Source organism: Salminus brasiliensis, chromosome 7 (assembly GCF_030463535.1).
Source record: "Salminus brasiliensis chromosome 7, fSalBra1.hap2, whole genome shotgun sequence".
Lineage (NCBI taxonomy): Eukaryota > Metazoa > Chordata > Actinopteri > Characiformes > Bryconidae > Salminus > Salminus brasiliensis.
In genome coordinates this window covers 34,255,163-34,278,043 of record NC_132884.1, presented here as the reverse complement: position 1 = coordinate 34,278,043, position 22,881 = coordinate 34,255,163, and the positions used below count along the sequence as shown (strand labels likewise).

The following is a 22,881-nucleotide window of genomic DNA, read 5'->3' as shown; positions in this document are numbered from 1 at the left end:
AAGCCTCAGAAGGGCATGACTTCACCAACCACAGGGTTAGACTAGCCTAAACTGTGTGAAACAACCCTTACGTTTATCTGTTAAATCATTTCCAATGATAGATACATTACATGGACAAAAGTATTGGGACACCTACTCATTCATAGTTTTTTTTTTTTTTTCTGAAATAAAGAATAAAGATTATTAAATAAAAGTTTGTCCTGTTTTGGTTGAAGTACCTGCCTCTACTGTCCAGGGAAGAAGGCTTTCTACTAGATTCTGGAGCATTGCTGTAAGGATCTGATTGCATTCATCGACAAGAACGTCAGTAAAGTCAGGAAGTTGGACAATCACCACTCCACCTCCCCAGTCCCCAACTCCCCAGCTCCTCACAAAAGTATTGGACGGAGAAGCAACATCACTCCAGAGAACACAGTTCTTCCACTGCTCCACAGCTCAATGTTGGGGGGCTTTATACCCCTCTAGCCCATGCCTGACATTAGGCATGGTCAATGGTCAAAGGCATCTGCTCCAGAGTGATCTACTGGTAATACGTCTTTACAGGGACGAGACAAGCTGTGTGTGTGTGCATTTCAGAAGAGGGGGTCCACAAACATTTCCAGAAAGGAAATGAATTAGGCCTAGTTCTAGACCGAATTTTATTTTCAATGGAGAATCACCACTCAGAATGCTCTGTAGCCCAAGACTAGGGTTAATCCCCGTGTGGGAAACTGGCCCATGGTGTATATAGATAGGCTTAGATCCAATACAGCTGCTAAACATCAGTGCACCTGAGCAGCTCTGGCTGAACTGACCTCACCCACACTGAAACTGCCGGGGTTCCCTTTAGTTTCAAGAGAAGCTGCTCTTACTCTCTCTCTCTCTCTCTCTCTCTCTCTCTCACACACACACACACACACCGCAGCACTTCTTCCTCTGGCAGCTTCCGTCGTTTATCGCGTCACGAGGCTAAACTGTCAGCAAGAGCAGCGCGAAAGTTTGCGCAGGCGGAGCGGCGATGCTTCAGGATGGCTGTGTTTGAGTTCCCCTCGTCGGTGGCGCTGGCAGGGGGCTGGACCGAGCCGCCGCGTTCTGAGTGTGCGACCCCCGGAGCGATGGAGTGCGATGTCGCTGAGTAACTCGCGTTAGGAGCTCGCTGCTAGGGAAAGGTGAGTCCACCTGGCATGAGGAAATCTCCACAGCTGGCGCACTAAAGCTCGCGCTCCGTAACTGCAAGCGGAGTTGCGGGAAGGGAAGTTGAGGAGGAGGCGGAGGGGGGAGGGGGGGTTGCAGGTGGTCGCTCTAATGCAGCGGATGGCACACCTTGATAGTCGTCGTTGACGAATTCTCGAATTCTGCCGTTTACTTCACTTCTACTTAGACAAGGGGGCAAACTTGTCCCTATGATCCCTCACCTCTCAGAGGGGAGGACACAGTGTTCCTCTGTGCCAGACTGAGGGGCAAACATGGGCCGGTGCGTTTAAACCAAGCTGTATTTGACCTCGTCTTCTCTTTAGGCGTCTTTTTCGGATCACGGCAATGGAGAGCCCGTCTTCTGTTGGCAGGCGGCAGGCGTGGGTGCACAGCAGCCGTCGCTGGCTCCCCCTGGCGGACACAGAGCCACAGAGCACCAAGTCCTCATGTACCCCTCAGCCCCAGCATCTCTCCCTGCAAGACGAGGTCTTCATTGAGGGTAGGTAGAGGGCAAGCTGTTAGGACTGATAAAGATGGGCCTGTCCCAAATGCAGTCTTTCTTTAAGTATACACTTGATGATGTCAATGATGTCACCTTAAGGGCGCTACCTTTACAGTGCGCTTTTGGGATGTACTTGGGTGAGGTGCGCACAATACATGGTGGAGCAATGTTACTGAATGCACTCCTTGCTTGTTTGAAATGAGCTAATTTGCATATCGACAGTGGCTCAGTGTGCGCTTCTCTGGTTCTCTGGTTGGTCAGTCAGCTGTAAACAATAAGTAAACTCATCCACCACTACGCTGTCTCTTAGCCTGAAATGCTTTTTAAGTTACACCCATTGCTGACACAGATGTGCAAAATGCACACACACAGCTTGTCTAGTCCTGGTAGAGAAGTACTGCCAATAGAATGAGACTCTCTGGAGCAGATGAGATAAGATAAGTCAGACGTGGGCCACAGGGGTGTAACTGTAACTAATTGAGCCGTAGAGTAGTGGAACTGTGCTCTCTGGTGCTCAATCCAATACTTTTGGGATGAGTTGGTTAGTTGGGGATAAAATGGTGTGCTGATCATCCAGCAGCCTGAACTTACTAATGCTCTTGTCACTAAATGCAATAAAATCACATCACAGCAGTGCTCCAGAATCTAGTGGAAAGCCTTCCCTGGGCAGTAGAGACAGTTAAACTGATAAACCCTTTTGAATACCATTGATTCTGGAAGAAATTAATAAGTATAATTAATAAGTGTCCCAATACTTTTGCCCAAGTAGTGTATATGGACTGTTCCTGAGAAAATACTAGGAAAGTGCCATTATTGCCATGAAACATATACTCTTGTACAGTACAATGGAGATCCCAGCCTGAAAAGGTGTAGTCAAAGCGCAGGGTCAGACTGCCAACAGTGCAGCTTAGCGAACCCAGGTCTCAAACCCACAGTGCTGTTCTCTTAAGAACCCAACAGCCTTCAAATTAACCAGAAAATGAACCTTTATGGTTAAAACACTGTTTTTCATGCTTGCTGGAGAACCCCTTTAAACACCCTACATCCTATGAGGAACATGCAGCTGAGGCCCAGAACATCACAAATGCACCAGTTGTGAAAAGGTTGATGTAAAAAAAAAACAGCTGATCCAACTAATTAAGCTAATTAACAAGCCCTTCATATTGTTATAAGGTATTGTATGCACTGTATGTGTTAATGTCGTTATACACAACAGAGATTCCTTAAGTCCAAGTATTAGGAAAAATACCTGCACACAGCACAAACAGACGGAAACACACCGTACATTACTCGTCAACATCACAATATCCAGCAGTTTTATTGCACATCACATTCTTGTAGGTCTAGCAGAGCAGGGAACACTTGAGATGGCACAATACCAGCTATTCTTTTCAGTCTCCATTACCAATGTTAAAACTTGGGAGTATCGGCTGATACCAATCCAAAAGGTACTAAGCTTTAAAGCATTATGTGAGAATTGGTATGTCTTGCTCCTGGGCTCCCCCTAGTCTGAAAGTGTAATTCGAGCTTTGAGCCACCACCACATGCTTTTCACATGCATTTCTGGACAAGCTGAGAGATACAGAATTATCACTGAAAGTGAAGGAAGCAAGTGGGCTGAGGTGGTAGAGTAATATTACAGGGTTTTACACAAATATGACTCGGACTACACATCGGTATGCAGTTTTCGTGAGCACTGTCCCACCCAAAGTAGATATGATAAATCTAAAAGTGCATCTAAAAGAGGGCTGTCAAAATAAAAATACTGTATTATGATATTTTATGAGATTAAGACTTATACACAATATACACAATATTTATCATGATACAAATAATCACAGACTAAAAACATCAGTAGCAACAGATTCTTAAAAACTACTATTTAGATCCTTTCCCGTACTGAGTACAGTGATTTATACTCAACGTCTGCTGCTCTTCATCTAATTAAACCAGACTAATTACACTGTTAGTAATGAAACATGCAGCTGGTTTTAAGCACTAACAGTATCCTCTATATGCTTATAAAAGCAGATTGTTATCACAATAACAAAATACACGATACAATAAAATATCGTTATCATATTGCCCAGTTCTAGCTGTCATACTCAAACCAATCGAATGCTCCACTACCTTAACGGAAATAACAAACAAAAAAACACACTGCCAACCTCTGCCAACCTCACCACATCACTCACAGTGTGAGTGTGTGCTGTTTCAACCTAGACTTCCTACAGGATCAGCTAAAATGTATTACTCCCTGCTAATACTGATAATAATCTCCTGGGCAAATGCAAAAATGTGCAGGTCAGGGGTATTAAACAGGAAAGTAAACAAACATGGTATTTGTGCCGTCCAAAAAAAAGCTCCTTAAGGCAGTCATTGAGATGCACTGAGAGCGTGTTGAGTTTGTTGTATGTCTCCCAGCATTTATTGTAGGCAGCAGAATTAGCTGGAGTCGCTTTACCTGACATTAGCTGTCCTCTTGTGGAGTGTGAGGATTTTTCAAATGCAGGTCAGACTGCTTTCCTTGGACACCTGAATGCAAATAGGGCGGCCTACCTGTGGATGCAAATGATGAAAAACATTACATGCAATATTCATCTCCTAATAGTGAAGTTCACTTTGCCTCTCTGATTCTGAAATGTACGTCACATGCCGCTGACTGGAGTGTCTGAGATAAGCTACGGAATGGTGCTAAGCTAGATGTGTGGTGTTGATGTTGTCAATCCACATTGTTTACTGCATAACCTTACTGCATAAGTGGTACTCAGATTTCCAAATAGCAGAATTTAAGCTGAGTTGAATGAGGCTACATGCCATCCTGCATACTGAAGCTATCGAAATACACCATATGTATCACCATTTTGGAGATACATGTGTTTCATTTGATAGTTATTATATCTTATTTGGGATAAGATATAAAAAAGTAAGATCTATAAGTGAAACGCTATAAATATATTATAGCCATCTATTGAGTAAGTCAGAATGAGTATCTGTATCGGTACTCAGTATCGGCAGATACTTGGAAATCTGGCATCGGTATCGGAAAGGAAAGGAAAATGTGGTATCGGTGCATTCCTATTAACTTCCATTCAGAGTACATTTTTGGTCACTTGTAAAGTCACCATTTTGGAGATACATGTATTTCATTGGACAGCGACCTTATGCTCTTTGTAATTAATCGTGCAGTTGCTCACGTTTCTTAGTGCAATAACAATATTTATGATATTTTATGATATACTCAGATTTAGCATACTGTGTATTACTATATATACTATATACTATACAACTGATCGTAAGACAATAAAATATTGCCATATTGCATCTCTAGAATGTCCAGGACTTAACACCAGCTAATAATTGCTTGTTCTTGTTGGATGCGCTGTGTGTTTTTCAAAGTGATGTGTTAACTCATTTGGAGCTCTGTTTATATCAGTAAATGCTTATTATCATTTATTTTCGACCTATATTCCTATTCATATGTTTTTTTGTTCAAAATGATGTCTGGTGGATGACTGATGCTGTTTCTTGGAAAACTTTGGTATTTAAACTATGCAGCTGCATAATGTTCCACAGTTAATAGACTGTATATTCTTCACGATCTCCACTGTTAGATGTCTACAGTGCACATTGTCACATTTCTGCATCGTGATTCCATAATGTTTCAGTGCATTGTTACAACCCTAGTTTTTAAGTAATACAGAGTAACTGAGCTGAAATCTATTTTATTTATTTTACTATGTTTATAACTCTGTAGAAATCATGAACATCTCTCTGGTGTTTTGCACATAAACACACACATATACATACTTGCACAAGCACACATTTACAGAGTTGCTAACACTTGAATATATTTTCCACAGGATGCACTACAGGAAAGATTGAAACCTGGCTCCAAGGCTGTGGGTAAGTGTGTGTTTGTGTTTGTGTGTGTGTGTATGTGTGTGTGTGTGAGAAAGCTTGTAAGGGAGAGCAGATAGTTATCTACGTCACTAGCAGAGCAAGTAGCACACTGTGGTTGAACATTGTGTTTGTCAGTTGCAAGGCAATAAAAACAAATGGATGGAAACTGCCACCGGTTAAAGGTTACGGTCAAAACTATAAACACAGCACTTCTGAAAGGGATGAGGAGCAGATTCTGTGATGGTATCACAATGATTAGAGTATAAACTTTAATATGAAGGCAAATAGTTTAGTTCTATATTTAGAAAAGTTCTATTTCCAGACTTCCTTCTGTTTTTGTTGTGCAGGACTCAGGGTGAAGGAAGAGGCAGAAAAAGTGTAGCTGGCTTTAGTGGAGCTGTTTGATCTGGCTGTTTTGTCTTGGCCGGTTCCTGTGGGTGTTATGACGGGTCGGAATGGTGGCAGGGTTCTCAGCTGCTTTTTATGATTGTGAGAAAGCGAGTTTCTTCGAGATGCTCACGCCCTCCATCATCTCGCTCTGTCAGTCGAACACATGCAATGAAACACCCTGACAGTTGTTTTTTAGGTGTTACCACTTCCATGAAATCTGTATCGTGATTCATCTGCAGTCCAGAGGGGTTTGAGCGTGAGTGTGTATGTTTTTCATGCGAGCACCGCGCTGCATGCCTGCGATTCGCCCACAGAGCACGCTGATTCAGATGAGATAGAAAGCGACTGCTGTGTTTTTCACTCTGGCTGTGTTCTTCTCTCTCGTATGTTTTTGTGCATTTGCAGAAACGAAGGCAGCCCTGAGAGCAACAGTCAGCTCACTGTGGGTAAGTGAAGGGAAGCGCTTATCGGGTTACGGTATTGTCTAGTCCAGGGCTGTGTGATATGCATTAAATAGTTCTGGTGATTATATTGCTACATACACTGAAATGCTACATGTCCAAATGTTTGTGGACATGTTTGTGGACATGTGGGGGGTGGGGGAGAGATAGGGGGGTTATCATCTACTATCCTGATATCACTAATGCTCTTGTTGCTGAATGCAATCAAATCCTCACAATGCTCGCAGTGCTCCAAAATCTAGTAAAAAGCCTTCCCTGGACAGTAGCAACAGTTACTCCAACAAAAGCCTGATAAACTCTTTTTAATACCCTTAATGTCAGAAGAAACAATAATTGAGCAGATGTCCCAATACTTTTGTCCACATAGTGTAAAGGTGAAGGTGAATGTATTTGTCACTGTACTATATACAGGGAAATGTGTCATTTGACCCATCTGTGGTAGTGAACACATACACACTAGTGAACTAGGGGCAGTGAGCGCACACACACAGAGTGGTGGGCAGCCAACTCCAGCGCCCAGGGAGCAGAGAGGGCGAAGGGCCTTGCTCAAGGGCCCAACAGTGGCAACTGGCCGAGCCCGGGTATCAAACCCACAAACCTGTCATTAATAGCCCGGAGCCACCACTGCCCTAGTGTATGTACTGCAATGGCAGAAGACCTTGCCTAAATAGTGGCTAGACGCTGACCACATCTAAGTTGGGGGACAAATGAGGCAAAATATTATTAAATATTTCATGAATTCATTATATTTTGCCAGATTTTTTCCCAACTTAGGTGTGGTCAGCTTTTACCCACTACTTAGGTAATTTACTGGCTATTCTGTTGAATCAGCTAACAAACGCTGTGCTAGCAGTTATCACTCTGAGCAGTAGGAGAAGAGGGTGGCCAGAAGAGAGCAAGGCTAAGTCATATGTCCGTCAAATGTCCTAACTCAAATGTCCTGGGGTCGCAAGTTCGAATTTCGAGCCTTGTCGCTTTGCTATCAGCAGCCGGAGTCTGAGAGAGCACAATTGGCTGCTCAATTGGAATACACATAGTGTTACACTCCTAGTGAGCCAATTTGTGGAAACTTGATATTCATAATCAGGTCATTGTAATAAAATCTCTGCATAATAATAAATCATCAAGGAAGTGCACTTCTCCTATTCAGTTTATCTCTTCTTTTCAGAATCCTTTCTGAAGACTGCCAGCAGTTTTGAGGATGACTTGACCCTTGGGGCTGAAGGTAGGTAAAAATAGTTCAGTACTATAGCATCTGTTGAGGATTTGCATTAGCCGGTTAGATGGACGCCGACCCATTCGGTATCTTCACAAACAGGAAGACAGTGTCTCAGGCGATACAGTTAATGTATGTAAATGTTACATGCCAGACCAGGCCAGACCTTTTCTTCCTCCTAGCCAGTCCCTCAAATTCCATAGGATAACACCTGCGCTGCAGCCCTTTTCTCAACAAGTCCCAACTCGTTGGCTGCTCGCTGTGGCAGATCAGGTTGTTTTGTCAGCGATGCGTCACGGAATGCGTTTGAAACAATAGCCTCATTGTGACCTCAAAAGCAAAACCTCTTCCTTGAGTGACATCCGTGTACTTGTCGTTGAGTCTTCATGCATGAAAGCAAATGAAAGCAGATTATACACAAAGACCTGTGACTGGACAGGGGTCATCTCTCATTCAGGACTTGGCAACACACCCAGCCTGGACATGAACTAGACAATCAAATTAGATATCCAAATAAGCACACTGCCTTCAGAAGTTTGAGGACACGTTCCGTCCATGTTTGAACCGTATAGCACAAAACTCATGGCTATTTCTATTATAATAGATGCATTAATTATGACATCTGATGAATATGCATTGTTTGAATATGAAAGTTTACAAAAAGCCAGCACCAGTCAGCCCACTCCAGCTTAGTGATGTCATACACCATACCTGATGCCAATGGTCAAAACCAGATCTGCACCAAGAGCCCTTCAAGCTTAAAGTACACGTTGGCTTGATCCACCAACCCTCAAGGTGTACAGAAGACAAGCATCTAGACTGGTTTTGTCTTGCCACCAAGGTGGTGGAAGAAATTCTCTGGGGTGTCATTTGGGTGTCACTTGCTGTCTTTAAAAGCAGACTGAAGACCATCTCTTTTAAGAGCACTAAAATCAGCACTAATCTTAGATTTATTAAAGGCTGTGATTGCACTGCATGTCGTACAGTGTAATGTAGGTATGTGGCCGTTGAGTATTGGGCCTCTTTGGGTTTCTAGGTATCCATGCTGACTTTTGTATTTGGCAGTTGAGTTTTCTTTGGACTAATAAATCATGGGCTGAGAATTATGTCCGCCATCTACTACGGTCGTCATGATACTGGAAGTTCCACTTTCAATACAGTATTTAAAAATGTAAAAATGTCATCATTGGGTATGAGGTGATTATTGTGATACTTTGACATACAGACAATATGCACCAATACCAGAGTCTAAGCTACTTTCCTACTAACAGTGTTCAATATTCACTAAAAAGGAAAGCATACTATAAATCACAATAATAAAATTGACCACAATACAACACAATATCTTGCTATTGCCCACCCACCTTGTATTGGGTACCATTTGTGATACCCAAGGGAAGGGAGCATTTGCAGTAATTGCTCATTGGAGTATCTGTCTCTACTATCCAGGGAAGAAGGCTTTCTACTAGATTTTGGAGAATTGCTGTGAGGATTTGATTTCATTCAGTGCCAAGAGTGTTAGTGAGGTCAGGATGTTGGGTGATCTCCACTCCACCTCATCATCCCCAACTCCCCAACTCATCCCAAAAACATTGGAAGGAGAACTATCATTCCAGAGAACACAGCGCTAGCCCAAATCTGGCATTAGGCATGGTGCCAATAAGGTCTTGTTTATATGCTCCAGAGAGTCCTATTTTTTGGCAGTGCTTCTCTACAAGGACTAGACAAGCTGTGTGTGTGTGTGCATTTGCACATCTGTGTCAGCAATGGGCGCAACTTAAAGTGGCTGAATGCATTCATTAGAAGGGGTGTCCACAAATATTTGGACATATAGTGTATGTGAAACAACAGCCAACAGTAGATGTAAAAATAACAGGGCTTCAGAGCTCAGTGTTATATATGTCATATATGTTATATAGCAATGAGTAACACAGATACGTCTGATATGGATGGTGTAGATGGTGCAGTGGTCAGTGGTGGCTCAGCGGTTAGAGCGCCGGGATATCGATAACAGGGTTGTGGGTTTGATTCCCAGGCTCGGCAAGCTGCCACTGTTGGGCCCTTGAGCAAGGCCCTTTATAACATTATAACCTTTACCCTCTCTGCTCCCCGGGCGCTGGAGTTGGCTGCCCACCGCTCTGGGTGTGTGTGTGTACTCACTGCCCCTAACACATGTGTGTGTGTGAGTGTGTGTTCACTACCAGATGGGTTAAATGCGGAGGACACATTTCGCTGTACAGTGACAAATACGTGCACCTTTACCTTTAGATGCTGCCTAATTTCAAAAGATCAGTTAAGAAATATTGAAATATTTCTGACAACACTAACACTTACGACTTACAAACTACTACCCAAATATTCAAATGATGCTCAAAATATAGGAAATGTAGGTGTCTACAAACTTTTTAACAAGCCATATACATTATATGCAGACACAATCTTAGTGTCTATTGTCAGAATAAAAGTTGCCAAATTCTAATACACCCTGTCACTGTTTTACAGCCACTGCACTAGATGTTGAATCACATACAGAAGAATTTGGGTAAGAAGTTTGCTTTCTGACATATAGCTTATTATGTTGAAATCCTTTCCTTCAGGGCCAAACGACCCGTTTACAGAGATATCCATAACGTTTTTCCTCATGTCCCTGCAGGCACTGCCCATTGCTCCTGCCTCCTCCTAAATCACGGAAAGACTTCCACACAAGGTTTACAAGCCACTTCCCCATACCTTCTGCTCAGTTCTCCGCTCGATTTGTTACACTTGTTGCTTTTAGTTCTATTCCCTTATTTCACTCTTTTTATGCCATGTGTTTGTTTATTAGCAGCACTCCTCAGCAGAGGCTTAGCTTGCCACTGTGTAACATGGGACACAGTATGGCGTCCAGTGCCTTCTCTTCTGGCACTAGTAAGACGGCTTCCAGGTAGGATGTCTCTACAAAAATAAATATTGCTTTTACAATGTCAAAAGAATAAGATTCTAGAGGAACTGTTGGAGGTTCTTCAGTTTGAAACTGTAGAGGAACCTTTTAAAGTGCTTTAAGGGAACCTTCAAGAACCTCCTTATACAATTAACAGTGTATAAAACATCTTAAATCTTTAAGTTAAATATTTAGGAGGTAAGTTTTCATTAGCTAAGAAATGCACTTATTTAGTTATAGTGTAAGAGTTCTTATATTGCTTGTTTTTGCATTTATTAAGGGTTCTTTAGAAGGATTGTGGTGCTAACACTTAAGTATTTAAGTATTTCATTGCAGGATCCAAAATTTTTCAGACTTTTTTGATGTTGTTTGCAAAACGTTTTTAAATATTACAATAAATTATGTGCAGTTCAGCCAAGCCTAGTTATAATATATATATATATATATATATATATATATATATATATATATATATATATATATTGCAGTCAATACATCAGGAATAAAGGCACAGTATCGCAAATGACATAAATTTTAAGGTGAAAAGAGAAAAATTGAATTGTAAAAATGGTACACACACCTACATCTAAAGATCAATTTTAAAGCAGCATTATGGAGATTTGGTATTTCTATTGACCCCTAACACATTACACACGCATTTCTGGACATGCCAAGAATCATGTGGACTGAAGCGGTAAAGTTAGATTATAGGATTTCACACAAATATGACCGTGATATGAGTGTTCCAGCTGTCCTGCCTGCTTCTCCAAGTGCAGAAACCAGCATTCCACACTCAAAGTAGCAGCGATAGAGATGCAATAGTAATGCTACATAACGTTGCTTTAAATTACTTTATGCATCTTACTTAAGGTAAAATGATTCATATAAAAATATAAAATTAGCCAAAAGGCCAAACTAATTTTTAGCAAGCTGCTACTGAGCCTAATTACGCTTCATACAAACAAGAGGCATCGTTGCTTGTTCTTCATCCTGTATCTATTTTGTTCTTAGTTACAAAGCTATTTCAGGCTCTCTCACACATTCTCTATCCACCTCCCTTTCCGTCACGCACACACCAGTGTGTCTGACGTGCTGCAGATGTGTGCAGAGGATGCTGAGGAGACTCTGTATCAGTTGGGGTTTGGTTGTGAGGAGCCGCAGGTCACCGCTCGCATCCCAGCCAGATTCTTCACTTTCCCCTCCCAGCTCAGAGGCATAAACTTCCGCCTGTTCCTCGAATCCCAACTCCGCCGCATCCGTGAGGAGGACCCCAGCCTTTCGCTTGCTAGTAAGGAACAACACTGATGCGACAGTAGGACTTGCATGTAAACTTGCATGTAAAACAGAAACACTAAAACCATTTCCTCATATTTGGCAGAAAACGGGCTTTCATTTGAGAAATGCAGTTTATATTACTCTGCTCGTTGCTGTGATGCAAGGTTTTTGCATGACAGCAGCGTTATGATTCTTCATCCGTTTTCATTTTCACAGAAGTTCTTGGAAATTAACGCACATAGCTGGCCACCCTATGGATCCCTATTTATGTTTTAGGGCAAATTGTAAAGTGGAATTTGAGCATGATTTTAAGGACACTACAATCTCCCATGATGCACTCTCAATTTCTTTGTTAATAAGCAACAGACACTGGGCCAAAATAGAGCTGATGACATTTGCTCATATAAGCAAGTTATATTTATAAGCTGCTGGATGCCATGAATTTCAGATATCTTCTCATGTCCTTCATTAACAGTAGGCTTAGCTTAGGCTAAGCTCTAAGCAGTCAAACAACAGCTTAATTTGCCCCTCAAGCATATTAGGAATGTTATTTGTGCATGTGGGAAAATACATTTGCATTTAAGTTGAAAAATAATGTACAATCTATTAAATACTGTAATTGTGTAAAACCCCAGATATGTCCTGTATTTTTCCTTTAAATCCTTCCCTCTGTGTACAGGTCGTTTCCGACAGGTGGAGGTGTTGACAGCTATGGCCAATGCTTTCTACTCTCTCTACTCCCACGTGTCACGGACACCACTTCAGAAGTTGGCCCCACCTGAATTCAGCTTCTCCTCGCCCACTGTGGAGCGCAACATTGGCCAGCGCTTCTTCGGCAGCGTTCGCAGTGAGCCGCGATCTCCTGTGGAGCGCCTTAAAGACACAGTCTCGAAGATGTGCTTATACACAGGCTCTCGTGGTTCAGACTCCGCCTCTCCAAACAGTTCTCCTCGCAAAAGGAACAGCCTGCCGGATGTGGTTGGAATGGTCCTGGAGACTGCAAAAAATGATGGAGGCCTTGACCAGGGCAGAGGAGCATGGCTCCAGGAAGTGGCCAGAAACATGGCAGAGAAGACGGAGGGCAGAAAGGCAGTACAGATTGCAGAAGTGAATACTGTCGAGAAAGTGACCAATCCACACAAGGAAAGAATCCAGCGGTGGTCACAGTCAGGGCAGCGGGACAGTCCTAGGGCAAAGGCCTGCTTGTTTAAACCTGAGCATGAATCTACACATACTCAAGACTCAAGAAATGCTACAGTGGTGGATAAAGGTTCCACATGTTCCACTTCACGTTCTGCCACTTTGAACAAACCTGTCGCAACCAAGCCAACAGTTGCCATTATTACCTATGATGCCATTTGCCCTCAAGTAGTGGAGTGTGTGCATCAAGCACCATATCGTAGTCCACAAATAGACAATACAGCAGCCGTGGGCGCATCACCTGTTGTTCAGATTTACAGTGAATCTTCATCTTCTGGAATACTTGAACCAAAAGACAAGCCAACCATCACGGATACACAACCGCAGGTTTGCTCGTCAGCAGAGGAGAGCGATGGGCATCTAATGGAAGCATCTTCAGTTGCTTCTCAAGAAGACCCTGCATCCCCTCACTCTAGGATCTCACAAAATTCACCGTGCAGGATCATGGTCACTGGATTGGATGGTGACACCACGTCTATCCCCAAAAGAGACTCATGTGAGGACCTTACATCTTCCAGGTGCTCTGGGAGCACCCCCCAGTCGTATTTATTCTCAATACACAACCGGAGGTACCTGAGCCCCATCAAGCCTCCAGCCAGCCAGATCAAGCAGGCCAACTCTTTTGAGCTTGAGGAGGTTTGTACACACTTAAAAAGGGGTTCTTTAGCAGTAGTGTTAGTAAAGTTATATGCTAAAGTTCTAGGATCATGACAACTCAAAGAACCATTTGAATACATGAATTGTTCAGATCATTGTATCTTGTAAACTTTGTATCTCCAAACCGGCAACTTTACAGGCTGAGAACTTTACAGAACCTCTGAACTTTCAATGAAATTCAGTGTTATAAGATTTCTTCATTTCATTTTGAAGCATTTCTGTTGGTTCATTTGTCATTACGTTTTATTGCAATGTGAAGAACAACTGCCAAATTCAGATTATGTCAAAAAGTGAAAAAAGACAACAGTGGAGATACAAAGTTTTGCATGACAGCAACAATATGCTGCTATATGTTGTTAAATATACATCCAGGATTTTACATATATGTACTGGTATGTGAGATATTTCCATACTAGAGTATCTCAATGTCATAAATCAAGATAAAATATTAGATAATTGCCATAGTAATTTTATCACCACTTTGGCAACAACTACAATTCAACAAAAGTAAACAATATTTTGTTTGCCTGCATTTGTCAGAATGCAGGCCAATCTTTATCGTTTGTGTCATATTGTTAACACACCGCAATACAAGTATTATGTAAGCACTATGTAAGAAAACTGTCAAAATATAAAAATATGCATAATAACCATATGCATAGAAATACTTTTTATCCAATCAAAAGAGTCTCAAGGGATCTCGAGACAAAGTACAACACTGCTATCTAGTGGTCGGGGTTTAAACACAACACAAAATGCCTGCAGATTCACTGTCTGCCACCAGTCTTTCCATGTACACTAATTATCAAAATGGAAAATTGATGTCTTTGAGAATCGATACAGAATTATAAAAAATAATATCACAATACTTTTGATTATAGCAGTATTTTCATACACTTCTATCTAGTTAGATATAGAGATGCAGAATCAGTGTAGTTTTTTGATGCAGCTACAGCCAGTATTAGTCAAACTGCAGCTGTTCTGATGTGCATTGTGTCAGGTGTTCATGTGACAGTGCTTCTGATATGCCAGCTGGTTTGCTGGTTGGGTCTGAGCGTTGAATAACCATTAGTAACATGTTGCTTCCATATAGGTGCAGAGTGCGGGGGAGGAAGAGAACATATCAGCAGAGCAATGTGGTGCGCACACACTATCTGTTGTGGCAGCAACTCCACAGAAATGTGAGTCATATCGGTTACTTTTTCGAGCGCCCACACGCTAGAGACTTTGCAAAGTTCCGAATCAAGATTGTTCTTGAAATGCAAATGTAATGAACCCAGATAAGCAAAACAGAACACTCTGCATATTCAGTAAAGAAGTACCCCCCTTCACAGGATTTACAGTAATCAGCTAAGCAGAAATAAACTGTTAAGTGGCCAAAAACAGAGGTGTTAGTCAGAACTGTTAGAGGTTAACTCCTTAACAAGAGCACACCCTCTACTGTGAGCGTTCACACTCTGCCATTCACTCTCAAAGAACTTCATATTACAGGAAATGTTGAGGAAAACCCTAAAGCTACCATGACCCCTTCTCAGAAAACCTCACAGCCTAACAGGAGAACAGAATGAGCATGCAGTGAACCAAATAATGCAGCGAGACTAAACTCCACTCGTTTCCGTGTATTAATTTCCATGTTTCAGGTTCACCCTTGAGAGGGGACAGTTTCCAGTCAGACAGCAGTGGCTATGCTGAAGAGGACATGCAGCAGCATTCTCTCGCTATCCAAAACAGAGAGATCAGCTGAGAAACACACACGCTGTCACACCTCTGTGAGCATCCCTGCCTATCTGCTCATCTGAGGTTTAGCTTCTCTGAAGAGAGCCAGCTTTCTCACATGTGACAGAAAGGAAGGTCATCACAGCAGCTGTGCCCTTGAAAGTTACTTTGACTCAAGGTCTTTCGTGTTTCGCAAGGCCCTAATCAACATAATCAGGGACTGAAAGTTGGTCAGGGCAATGCACTGCGTAACCTGATTCCTATAACTGTTGTTGGAGTATGTGTGTGATCGAGCATCATTAGCCTAGCTCCTGGTTCTGAGCTACTATTCGAATGTATTGTAAAAACTCAGTACTGAATGACTGCCTTTAGCCTTATGCTAAGTGCTCTGCCTTCGTTTTTTTTTTTTTTTTGCATGTTCGCTCTCCTGCAGATGTTTCAAATATTTATTATTGGTTCATTCAATTATTTATTTGTATATCAGCTCTAAAATCAGCTTCTAGCACTTCGTGTTTTGGATGCCAGCATAGCAGAACATCGATAATGTCATTGTCAACCCTGAACAGCATTGTTGTTGGTGTTCTATATTAAAACACATGAGCAAAAATGTTGCTGTACACAAAATTAAACGTGCCAAAGAAAGCATTTTGAGTATTTTAAGCTGCCTAATGTGTAAATCGTATGTGACTTTGGTTGTGGTGAAATCAAATGCTCAAACGTGGTTTTACAACCCTGTTTACAACCCTGTTATTTTGTCTCTCAATAAAACACATGCTGTTTTTCTCTTTATGGTGGGCTAGCATTCGTTTTTAGTCTCTTTTTTCCCCCGAACCGCTGGCTTTCACAAGCAGGGCACTGAAATGCTTCGCCGGCTTCCCTGTACGAATACCTTAGTTAAGCTTCCCCTCCAGTTAGCCATTCTTCGCTCTTCAGACTACCTACTGTTAGCTTTAGCCCTTCATCTTCCATGTTCGCCTGAAGTCTATTTTTTCACAAGTTCCCAACTCTGTTATTCTGCCTAAAAATGAAACATACCATTTTCCTTTTATACGGACTAGTGTTCGTTTTCAGCCCCAGAGGCGCTTCCTTTGGTCGACGGTTTTATTCTCCAGACTGCCTGCTGTTAGCTTAGCATCTTAGCTTCTGTATTCTCAAGTAGCCACTGGGTTTAGCCTCGAAAGGCTTTCACTAGGGTGTACATTAGGTACATGTATGTACATTTTAATAGTGTAAATTAAGTTTTCCAAGACAACGGGGATCTTAAATTCGCCTGTTTTTAGATAAGCAACTGTTTTTGTCATGCTGAGACAGCAGTGTTAAAGTCAACTGTACGAGATTCTTTAGAAAAGAATCACAATCTGCGGAAACATATTTAATCACGAGTAGACAAAACTGTATTCACAACGTACCAACTTTATTTTACTGAATCCAACTCAAAATAAAAACGTTGGCATTTTAATAACATTTCACATGATATGAAAACACTTTAAGTAGTTTAGACCTGCATGGCACAATTAGTGTTACACGTTTGAATAAGAGGGCAAGAGGGCAATTTCCCCACGGTACTGCACTGGACCCAATAAACAGGAATAAATATCAGAAAAAATTCTCTTTTAAAAAAGATTAAAGTTGAGGACTCGACCGTGAATAGGGATATATCTGTGAATCTAAATTGATGTTCAACTGGATGTTGGGAAGAGCATTTTTAATTAATTCAGTTAAAAATATAAAACATGAACACAGAACCATGTAGGTCACTTTGAAATTAAGTCAAGGGGGGGGTAGAAAATTGTAAGGATAACATTAAAAATTAAGCAAAGAAAAAAATTAGTTAAAAGGTAAAGAGAATAATCTCAACATTTCAGGATAATTCAACAATGCAATAAAATTCCTCACATGGAACTAACTAGCAAAAAGCAACAGACCCAGATTAAAATCACCTTCATTCTCAGCCATTTTCGAAGTACAGGTGGGGGGAATTTGGGTCCTTTTCAGGGAGACAAATGCTTTGTCAGTTCATCTTTAGAGGTCACTAGGAAAGTCCAATATCTTTGGGCATCTTATGAAAAGGGACAGGGGCAGGGCGACAAGGTGGTGCCCCCAGGAGATAAAACTGCAGGCTAAAGAGGTAAGTTTCCTAATTCCATTCCACAGCCTTACTTTCCCCCGGCCATAATTTTGAGGTACTGGAGAGCGTTGTGTGCGGCACTGGCTCTTGCTGCATCCTGGCTGGGGGCAAAACCATGACACACAGTGATGGGCTGGGTGGACAACTCCACTAGACACTGGTACAGGCCGCTGAGACTGCGCTCCTCTGGGAAAGACATGCAAAACACACATTTTATTTTGAACAGTACAGTATTTCAGACATTTCTGTACCAACACTGCCTACTCTATTAATACACCTGTGCCCTTCTCCCAGATCAAGGGTGTCTCAGGCTGCCTTCATTGAACTTACAGCACAGAAGCAGCCCTCGGATACCCAGTGCCACAACAACTCAGCAGGGCGCAATGCAGCCTTTGCCAGCCAAGGCTGTCTATCACTTTATTCCTTAGTGCAACCTCACCTTTTTACAATATAGCAGAATAATGCACCAATATGAACACAGGGAAAACTAATTAGACGAATTAGACACTGGTGATAAAAAGCCAGCTTAGAGGATGCACTGAGGAAGCAGTGATAACATGTATAAAACTATATTTAGCATATAGCTCAAACCTGTACAGTAGATACTACCATTAGGTACTATATGGTACAATCTGTATATTTGAGTGTAGTACTCAAAGGAAAATTCATTGGTACCACTGTATGGATCCAGTATGTCTGTGTATGAACATGGGAAGCAACACAGGTCTGAAGTCATCCATCTGTAGTTACAAAGTTACCTATGTCAAGGTAGCTGACATCAAAGCGCTGCTCTTCAGAGAGGTCGTGGAGCAAAGAGCAGAAGTTGGAGTTGGGAAGGCCTAACGGATGACTCCGTAGCTGCAGAATCTTCTCTCCGGCTGAATTCCGCAAAGAATCCCACGTACATCCAAAACCCTTGCACTTCCCTCCCTCTAACCTGCCACCCATGTGCTGAGAGAGAAAGAGAGAAAGAGAGAAAGAGAGAAAGAGAGAGAGAGAGAGAGAGAGAGAGAGAGAGAGAGAGAGAGAGAGAGAGAGAGAGATGAGGTGGGTTATAATGTGCCATCACATGGTGATACTGAAAGTAGCGTATGTGCTTCTCTCACTACATTGAAGGTGTCATCTTCTGCCTCAACTTCATGAGTGCTGCGCATGTCTACGGGGACATCATGGATCCGGGAGAGCATCTTGGCTGCTGCGTTCCGCTTTGCAAGCTTCTTCGATGTACCGCTGCCTGTAAAATTCAGAAATGCAAAGAATTTAGAAAGCAGATAGTTTCAGTTATAGTGTTCACATTAGTTCTGAACAGAGCTGCACAAAGTGTTTTTTTTTGTTTGTTTTTTTTAACAAAAATTTGTCTATAAAAATAATAAGTACAATATTTTAAGATCACAAACAATTAAGATCCCAGTAACCGTTTGAATTTTGCCCGTATACTGCTTAATAATTGATTTTATATTGACAACTCTAGATCTAAAATGCTCAATATACAAACATATGACCCTGTGCAGCATGGATTGGATTCTTACTATCATGTTGTTGGTGGACTAATCTCTGTTTATTATGTTGCTTGGCAGCCACTGTACATTATAATCAAACAGTATTGCCAATTACAAGTATAAATAAAATAATCACTAATTATTTAGCAATATTATTCCATGTCCTACATACAGATTATTAACTGGACATTATTAAATCGCACATTTAGGGTGAATATCAGCAGATACAGATACATAGCTGAACAATATTTCTCTCATTCATCATTGGTGTTATAGGTTCTGATGACTTGTAATCCTTTAAAACATTTCAAATGTGTATGTCCTATTAAATTGAAGACTATATGATATACCAATTTCGACAAATCTCTCCACTCTGCAGGTCATGGTGAACTCTTTGCGATGTGCAGGGCCAGACTCCTGTGTGACTGTGTACTCAGGTAAACGCCAGCCTTTCTGCACCACCAGCTCCTATAAGAGGTAGTGAAGCTTCATGAATACCCACATTTAGTATTAAAGCACCTACACCTCATCTACACAAAGAATTTTGCCACTCTCCAAAAAGCCATCATTCTCTCACCTGCAGAGCTCCAACTGGATTACACTCAGCTTGCTGGCTGGAACTGGAAGACTTTATCTCTGACTGGGAACTGTGGAAACCAGTCAATACAGTAAATAAAGAGCACGAGACATGAATTAAGACCCTCTTAAATCTTAAAGCTGCCTTAAAGCTCATCTAAATTTTCTCTGCCAAAAACGACAATAAGCAGGCTGAAGCTGAATATGATGAAGCTGTGTATCAAGTAGCTTAGCCAAAGTTCTTACCCGTCTCCCTCCAAGCCAATGTCTATGCCAACAAACCCGTCTCCCTCCAAGCCATTTTCCCCTAATCCTCCCAGCATCCCTCCTTTCAGCATCTTCAGAGCGGCTTCTGCAGCCTTGTGTTTGGCGGCCTTCTTGCTGGGGCCCTGGCCCGTGCAGCTGATGTCTCCCACAGACACGCGGAAGGTGAAGTTGGGCTGGTGGGCTTGGCCCTCGGCCTTCAGCAGGTCGTACACTGGGGTCTTGCCTATCCGCGTTCCATATTCCTGCAGCAGACTGATGGGTGTCTTTCCGGGGTTCACAGCCAGCATTTGCTCAATACTGAGAGCAGAGAGAGAGGAAAGAGGCGGTATAATCATGCTCCTTTCAGTCTATTCTCATTGTAGAAAGTAAAGTATCTCTAAAGCATCAACAAAGAACAATTATATTTAGAGAGTTTAGTTTCCCTAAAATTTTAATTCAGTTATAAATTGATTTAATAAGTCAATAAATTCAGAAATTCATTCCTGTAACTCCCGCAAAATTTCCCCCTCAATTTAATAACACACTCCATTAATGTAATCTTTTCTCTTTATTTAATAAATCGTTCCCTCAACTTACCAATCGATTCCCTTAATTTAATAAATCGTTCCTTCAACTTAGCAATAATTCCCTCAATTTAATAAATCTATTCGACTAATAAATCGTTCCCTCAACTTAACATTTATCCTCCTTAATTAAATACATAAACCTTTCGATCTAATAAATAAGTCCATCAAGTCAAACCATCTGTCCCTCAATTTAATAAATCATTCCCTCAACTTAGCAATTCGTTCCCCCAACTTAATTTTCCCTCTATTAATTTAATACATTGTTCCCTCAACTTAGCAATTCATGTCCTCAATTTAATAATTTATTCCCTCAACTTAAATTTTTCCCCTTTAATTTAATAAATCGTTCCCTCAACCTTTTTCCCCTCCTTGATTAAATAACTGTCCTCTCGATTTAATAAATAAGTACATCCATTCAAACCATCTGTCCCTCAATTTAATAAATCACTTAATTTTCCCCCTTAATTTAATAGATTGTTCCCTCAACTTAGCAATTAATTTCCTCAATTTAATTTTCCCTCTATTAATTTAATATATTGTTCCCTCAACTTGGCAATTCATTCCCTCATTTTAATAAATCGTTCCCTCAACCTTTTTCCCTTCAATGATTAAATAAATTATTCTCTCAATTTAATAAATAAGTCCATCAATTCATTATTAAATCCAGGGACAGGTTCACGTCTAGTATTTTTCAACCTTGATCATTTATAAGGGCTCTGAATGGACACGACACATGCAAACCTTTCCAGGATGGATCAGCCCAGCCCAGCCCAGCCCAGCCCATTTAAAACAGACCCAGAGATGCAGGTCTCCAGACTACCCTGACTGTGATGCCATTTTACCCCCCAGACTAAACCCAGTCTGCTAGATAACTGATCCAGGCTTGTTCACCCTGAATGTATTACTGCAGGCCTTTAACTTCTACTGCTGACTGGACTGTGGTGCCACACGACTGTGATGGTGACTCTAGCCACTACTTTCGTCTGAAAATCAGTCTCATATCTCAGATCTGCAGATCAGCTACACTACAACCCTGAGCTGAACATCTGCTAAACGCTGCTGAACACCCAGCTAGTTAGATGTAGTGGGGGTCCTCCTGCAGCAGAGAGCTCGGGAGGTTAGGTTAGCTCAGTTAGCGTGTGCTAACCAGCCAAGCATCCACACACAGCCTCACCTGGTACACCCAGAGTTTCTCTTACAGCTAGCCGGGGTTGTCTCGTCGTTCATTCCCCAACAACAGATAGAAGGCCCACTCGTTTAAGACTGCAGATACCCCCCAACGTAATTGAACCCCCCTTGATATCATTAGCTAACAGTTTTCCTGGCGGGGAAGCCTGTGACACGAGAGGGCAGCCCCTACTCCAGCAGTCCCACATGATCACACGGTGCGACAAGAAGCGCCACGAAGTTACAGCGAGTGAACGCTGCATTCACTGCTGTTAGCTAGCTACTACACGATAGCTGACTAGCATTAGCTAGCTGAGTTCGTGTCGTAGTTAAACATCTAAACAAAATAAAACCGTCACAAAATAAAGGTTAGCACCATTTAATATCACATAACCCTATAATGAGTTGAGTTTAATATTTAATGGCAGATTAACCCTCACCCCAAAGCGCCTATATTCGAAAACACTCCGCACCTTTCTGTGAATGTTTATGGAAGGCAGCATGTGAAAGATGGCCACCAACATGAACATTTTTCAAAATAAAGGTTCAAACAGCAGCGGAAATAAAAACTGCTACTGCTTAATGATAGACCTGCAAGCATGCAAAACACAGAGGACACGTCCCACTAATAAATTATTTAGAAATTATCTAATCTAATAATAAATATAAAAAAATAGAAAGATAATATATAGTCTGTCTGGGTGGAAAAAGGACAGAGAGAACAGACACTTTTTTTTTTTTACAGAATTTAAAAAAATTATTGTAAAACACAAATGCATTCAAGCAGTAGTTACTTTTCTCTGGTTCTGCTGGTTATTTATTTTTTTCTGTAGTGATTTAAAAGGAAAAGTAGCATAATTCTTGTGTGTTGTGCAATTTGCTCCTAAAGTGATATTATTCTACTATATACTTTATGTCTTTTGAAAAAGTTTAAGTCCAAAAATCTAACTAAACAGATTAAATTAAACATTCATTAAAGGAGTTAAGAAAATAGTGTGTATTATTGTTTGTAAATACATTCATGTAACTATGCAAGTTATACTTTTAAATAACTATTCAACCACTACATAGTTACTTTTGCTTTTGCTTGGTAATACATTCATTAGTAGAGTCTAGAAACTGTAGTACTTAAGTTCAAGTTCAACCTAACTTAATATTAAGCTTAAATGTGTGTGTTGAATTAGGAGGAAGGGTTTATTGCTGCTGACTAGAGCTAAATTTAGCAATGAGTATCATCATGTCTCATGTTGTTTTCAGTTGGGCTC

The 22,881-nt window shown here is 41.3% G+C and overlaps 2 protein-coding genes across 4 annotated transcripts; one reads left to right on the top strand and one right to left on the bottom strand.

Annotated features, from left to right (window-relative positions):
• The first annotated feature begins 960 nt into the window (after nucleotides 1–960).
• On the top strand, nucleotides 961–16,156 carry tespa1 (thymocyte expressed, positive selection associated 1). 2 transcript variants are annotated; one of them, XM_072684708.1, is made up of 12 exons: nucleotides 961–1,148; nucleotides 1,497–1,672; nucleotides 5,539–5,581; nucleotides 6,374–6,414; nucleotides 7,598–7,654; nucleotides 10,148–10,187; nucleotides 10,299–10,352; nucleotides 10,473–10,568; nucleotides 11,645–11,853; nucleotides 12,520–13,676; nucleotides 14,791–14,878; nucleotides 15,338–16,156. In XM_072684708.1, exons 2-12 carry the CDS (start codon nucleotides 1,519–1,521, stop codon nucleotides 15,439–15,441), a joined length of 2,043 nt encoding a protein of 680 aa, XP_072540809.1. In that variant the 5' UTR covers nucleotides 961–1,148; nucleotides 1,497–1,518; the 3' UTR covers nucleotides 15,442–16,156. The 2 variants fall into 2 exon arrangements, with proteins under 2 accessions (XP_072540809.1, XP_072540808.1); XM_072684707.1 differs by having other exon boundaries at nucleotides 10,470–10,568.
• A 650-nt stretch (nucleotides 16,157–16,806) lies between these two features.
• Nucleotides 16,807–21,846, bottom strand: tarbp2 (TAR (HIV) RNA binding protein 2). Of its 2 annotated transcripts, none has more exons than XM_072684709.1 (7): nucleotides 21,624–21,846; nucleotides 19,863–20,180; nucleotides 19,618–19,687; nucleotides 19,391–19,508; nucleotides 18,648–18,775; nucleotides 18,300–18,492; nucleotides 16,807–17,727 (listed from the first exon to the last, which is right to left on the bottom strand). In XM_072684709.1, exons 1-7 carry the CDS (start codon nucleotides 21,674–21,676, stop codon nucleotides 17,570–17,572), a joined length of 1,038 nt encoding a protein of 345 aa, XP_072540810.1. In that variant the 5' UTR covers nucleotides 21,677–21,846; the 3' UTR covers nucleotides 16,807–17,569. The 2 variants fall into 2 exon arrangements, with proteins under 2 accessions (XP_072540810.1, XP_072540811.1); XM_072684710.1 differs by having other exon boundaries at nucleotides 18,651–18,775.
• Between the last annotated feature and the right edge of the window lie 1,035 nt (nucleotides 21,847–22,881).

Bases quoted from the DNA above. Each gene is read 5' to 3' on its own strand.
- tespa1 (XM_072684707.1), top strand. From the start codon at position 1,519: ATGGAGAGCCCGTCTTCTGTTGGCAGGCGGCAGGCGTGGGTGCACAGC. The intron at 6,415-7,597 runs GTAAGTGAAGGG...TCTTCTTTTCAG, and splicing joins CAACAGTCAGCTCACTGTGG to AATCCTTTCTGAAGACTGCC. The intron at 11,854-12,519 runs GTAAGGAACAAC...CTCTGTGTACAG, and splicing joins CCCCAGCCTTTCGCTTGCTA to GTCGTTTCCGACAGGTGGAG.
- tarbp2 (XM_072684709.1), bottom strand. From the start codon at position 21,676: ATGAACGACGAGACAACCCCGGCTAGCTGTAAGAGAAACTCTGGGTGT. The intron at 20,181-21,623 runs GTGAGGCTGTGT...CTCTGCTCTCAG, and splicing joins AGAAACTCTGGGTGTACCAG to TATTGAGCAAATGCTGGCTG. The intron at 17,728-18,299 runs GTAACTTTGTAA...TGTCTTTCCCAG, and splicing joins TGTCAGCTACCTTGACATAG to AGGAGCGCAGTCTCAGCGGC.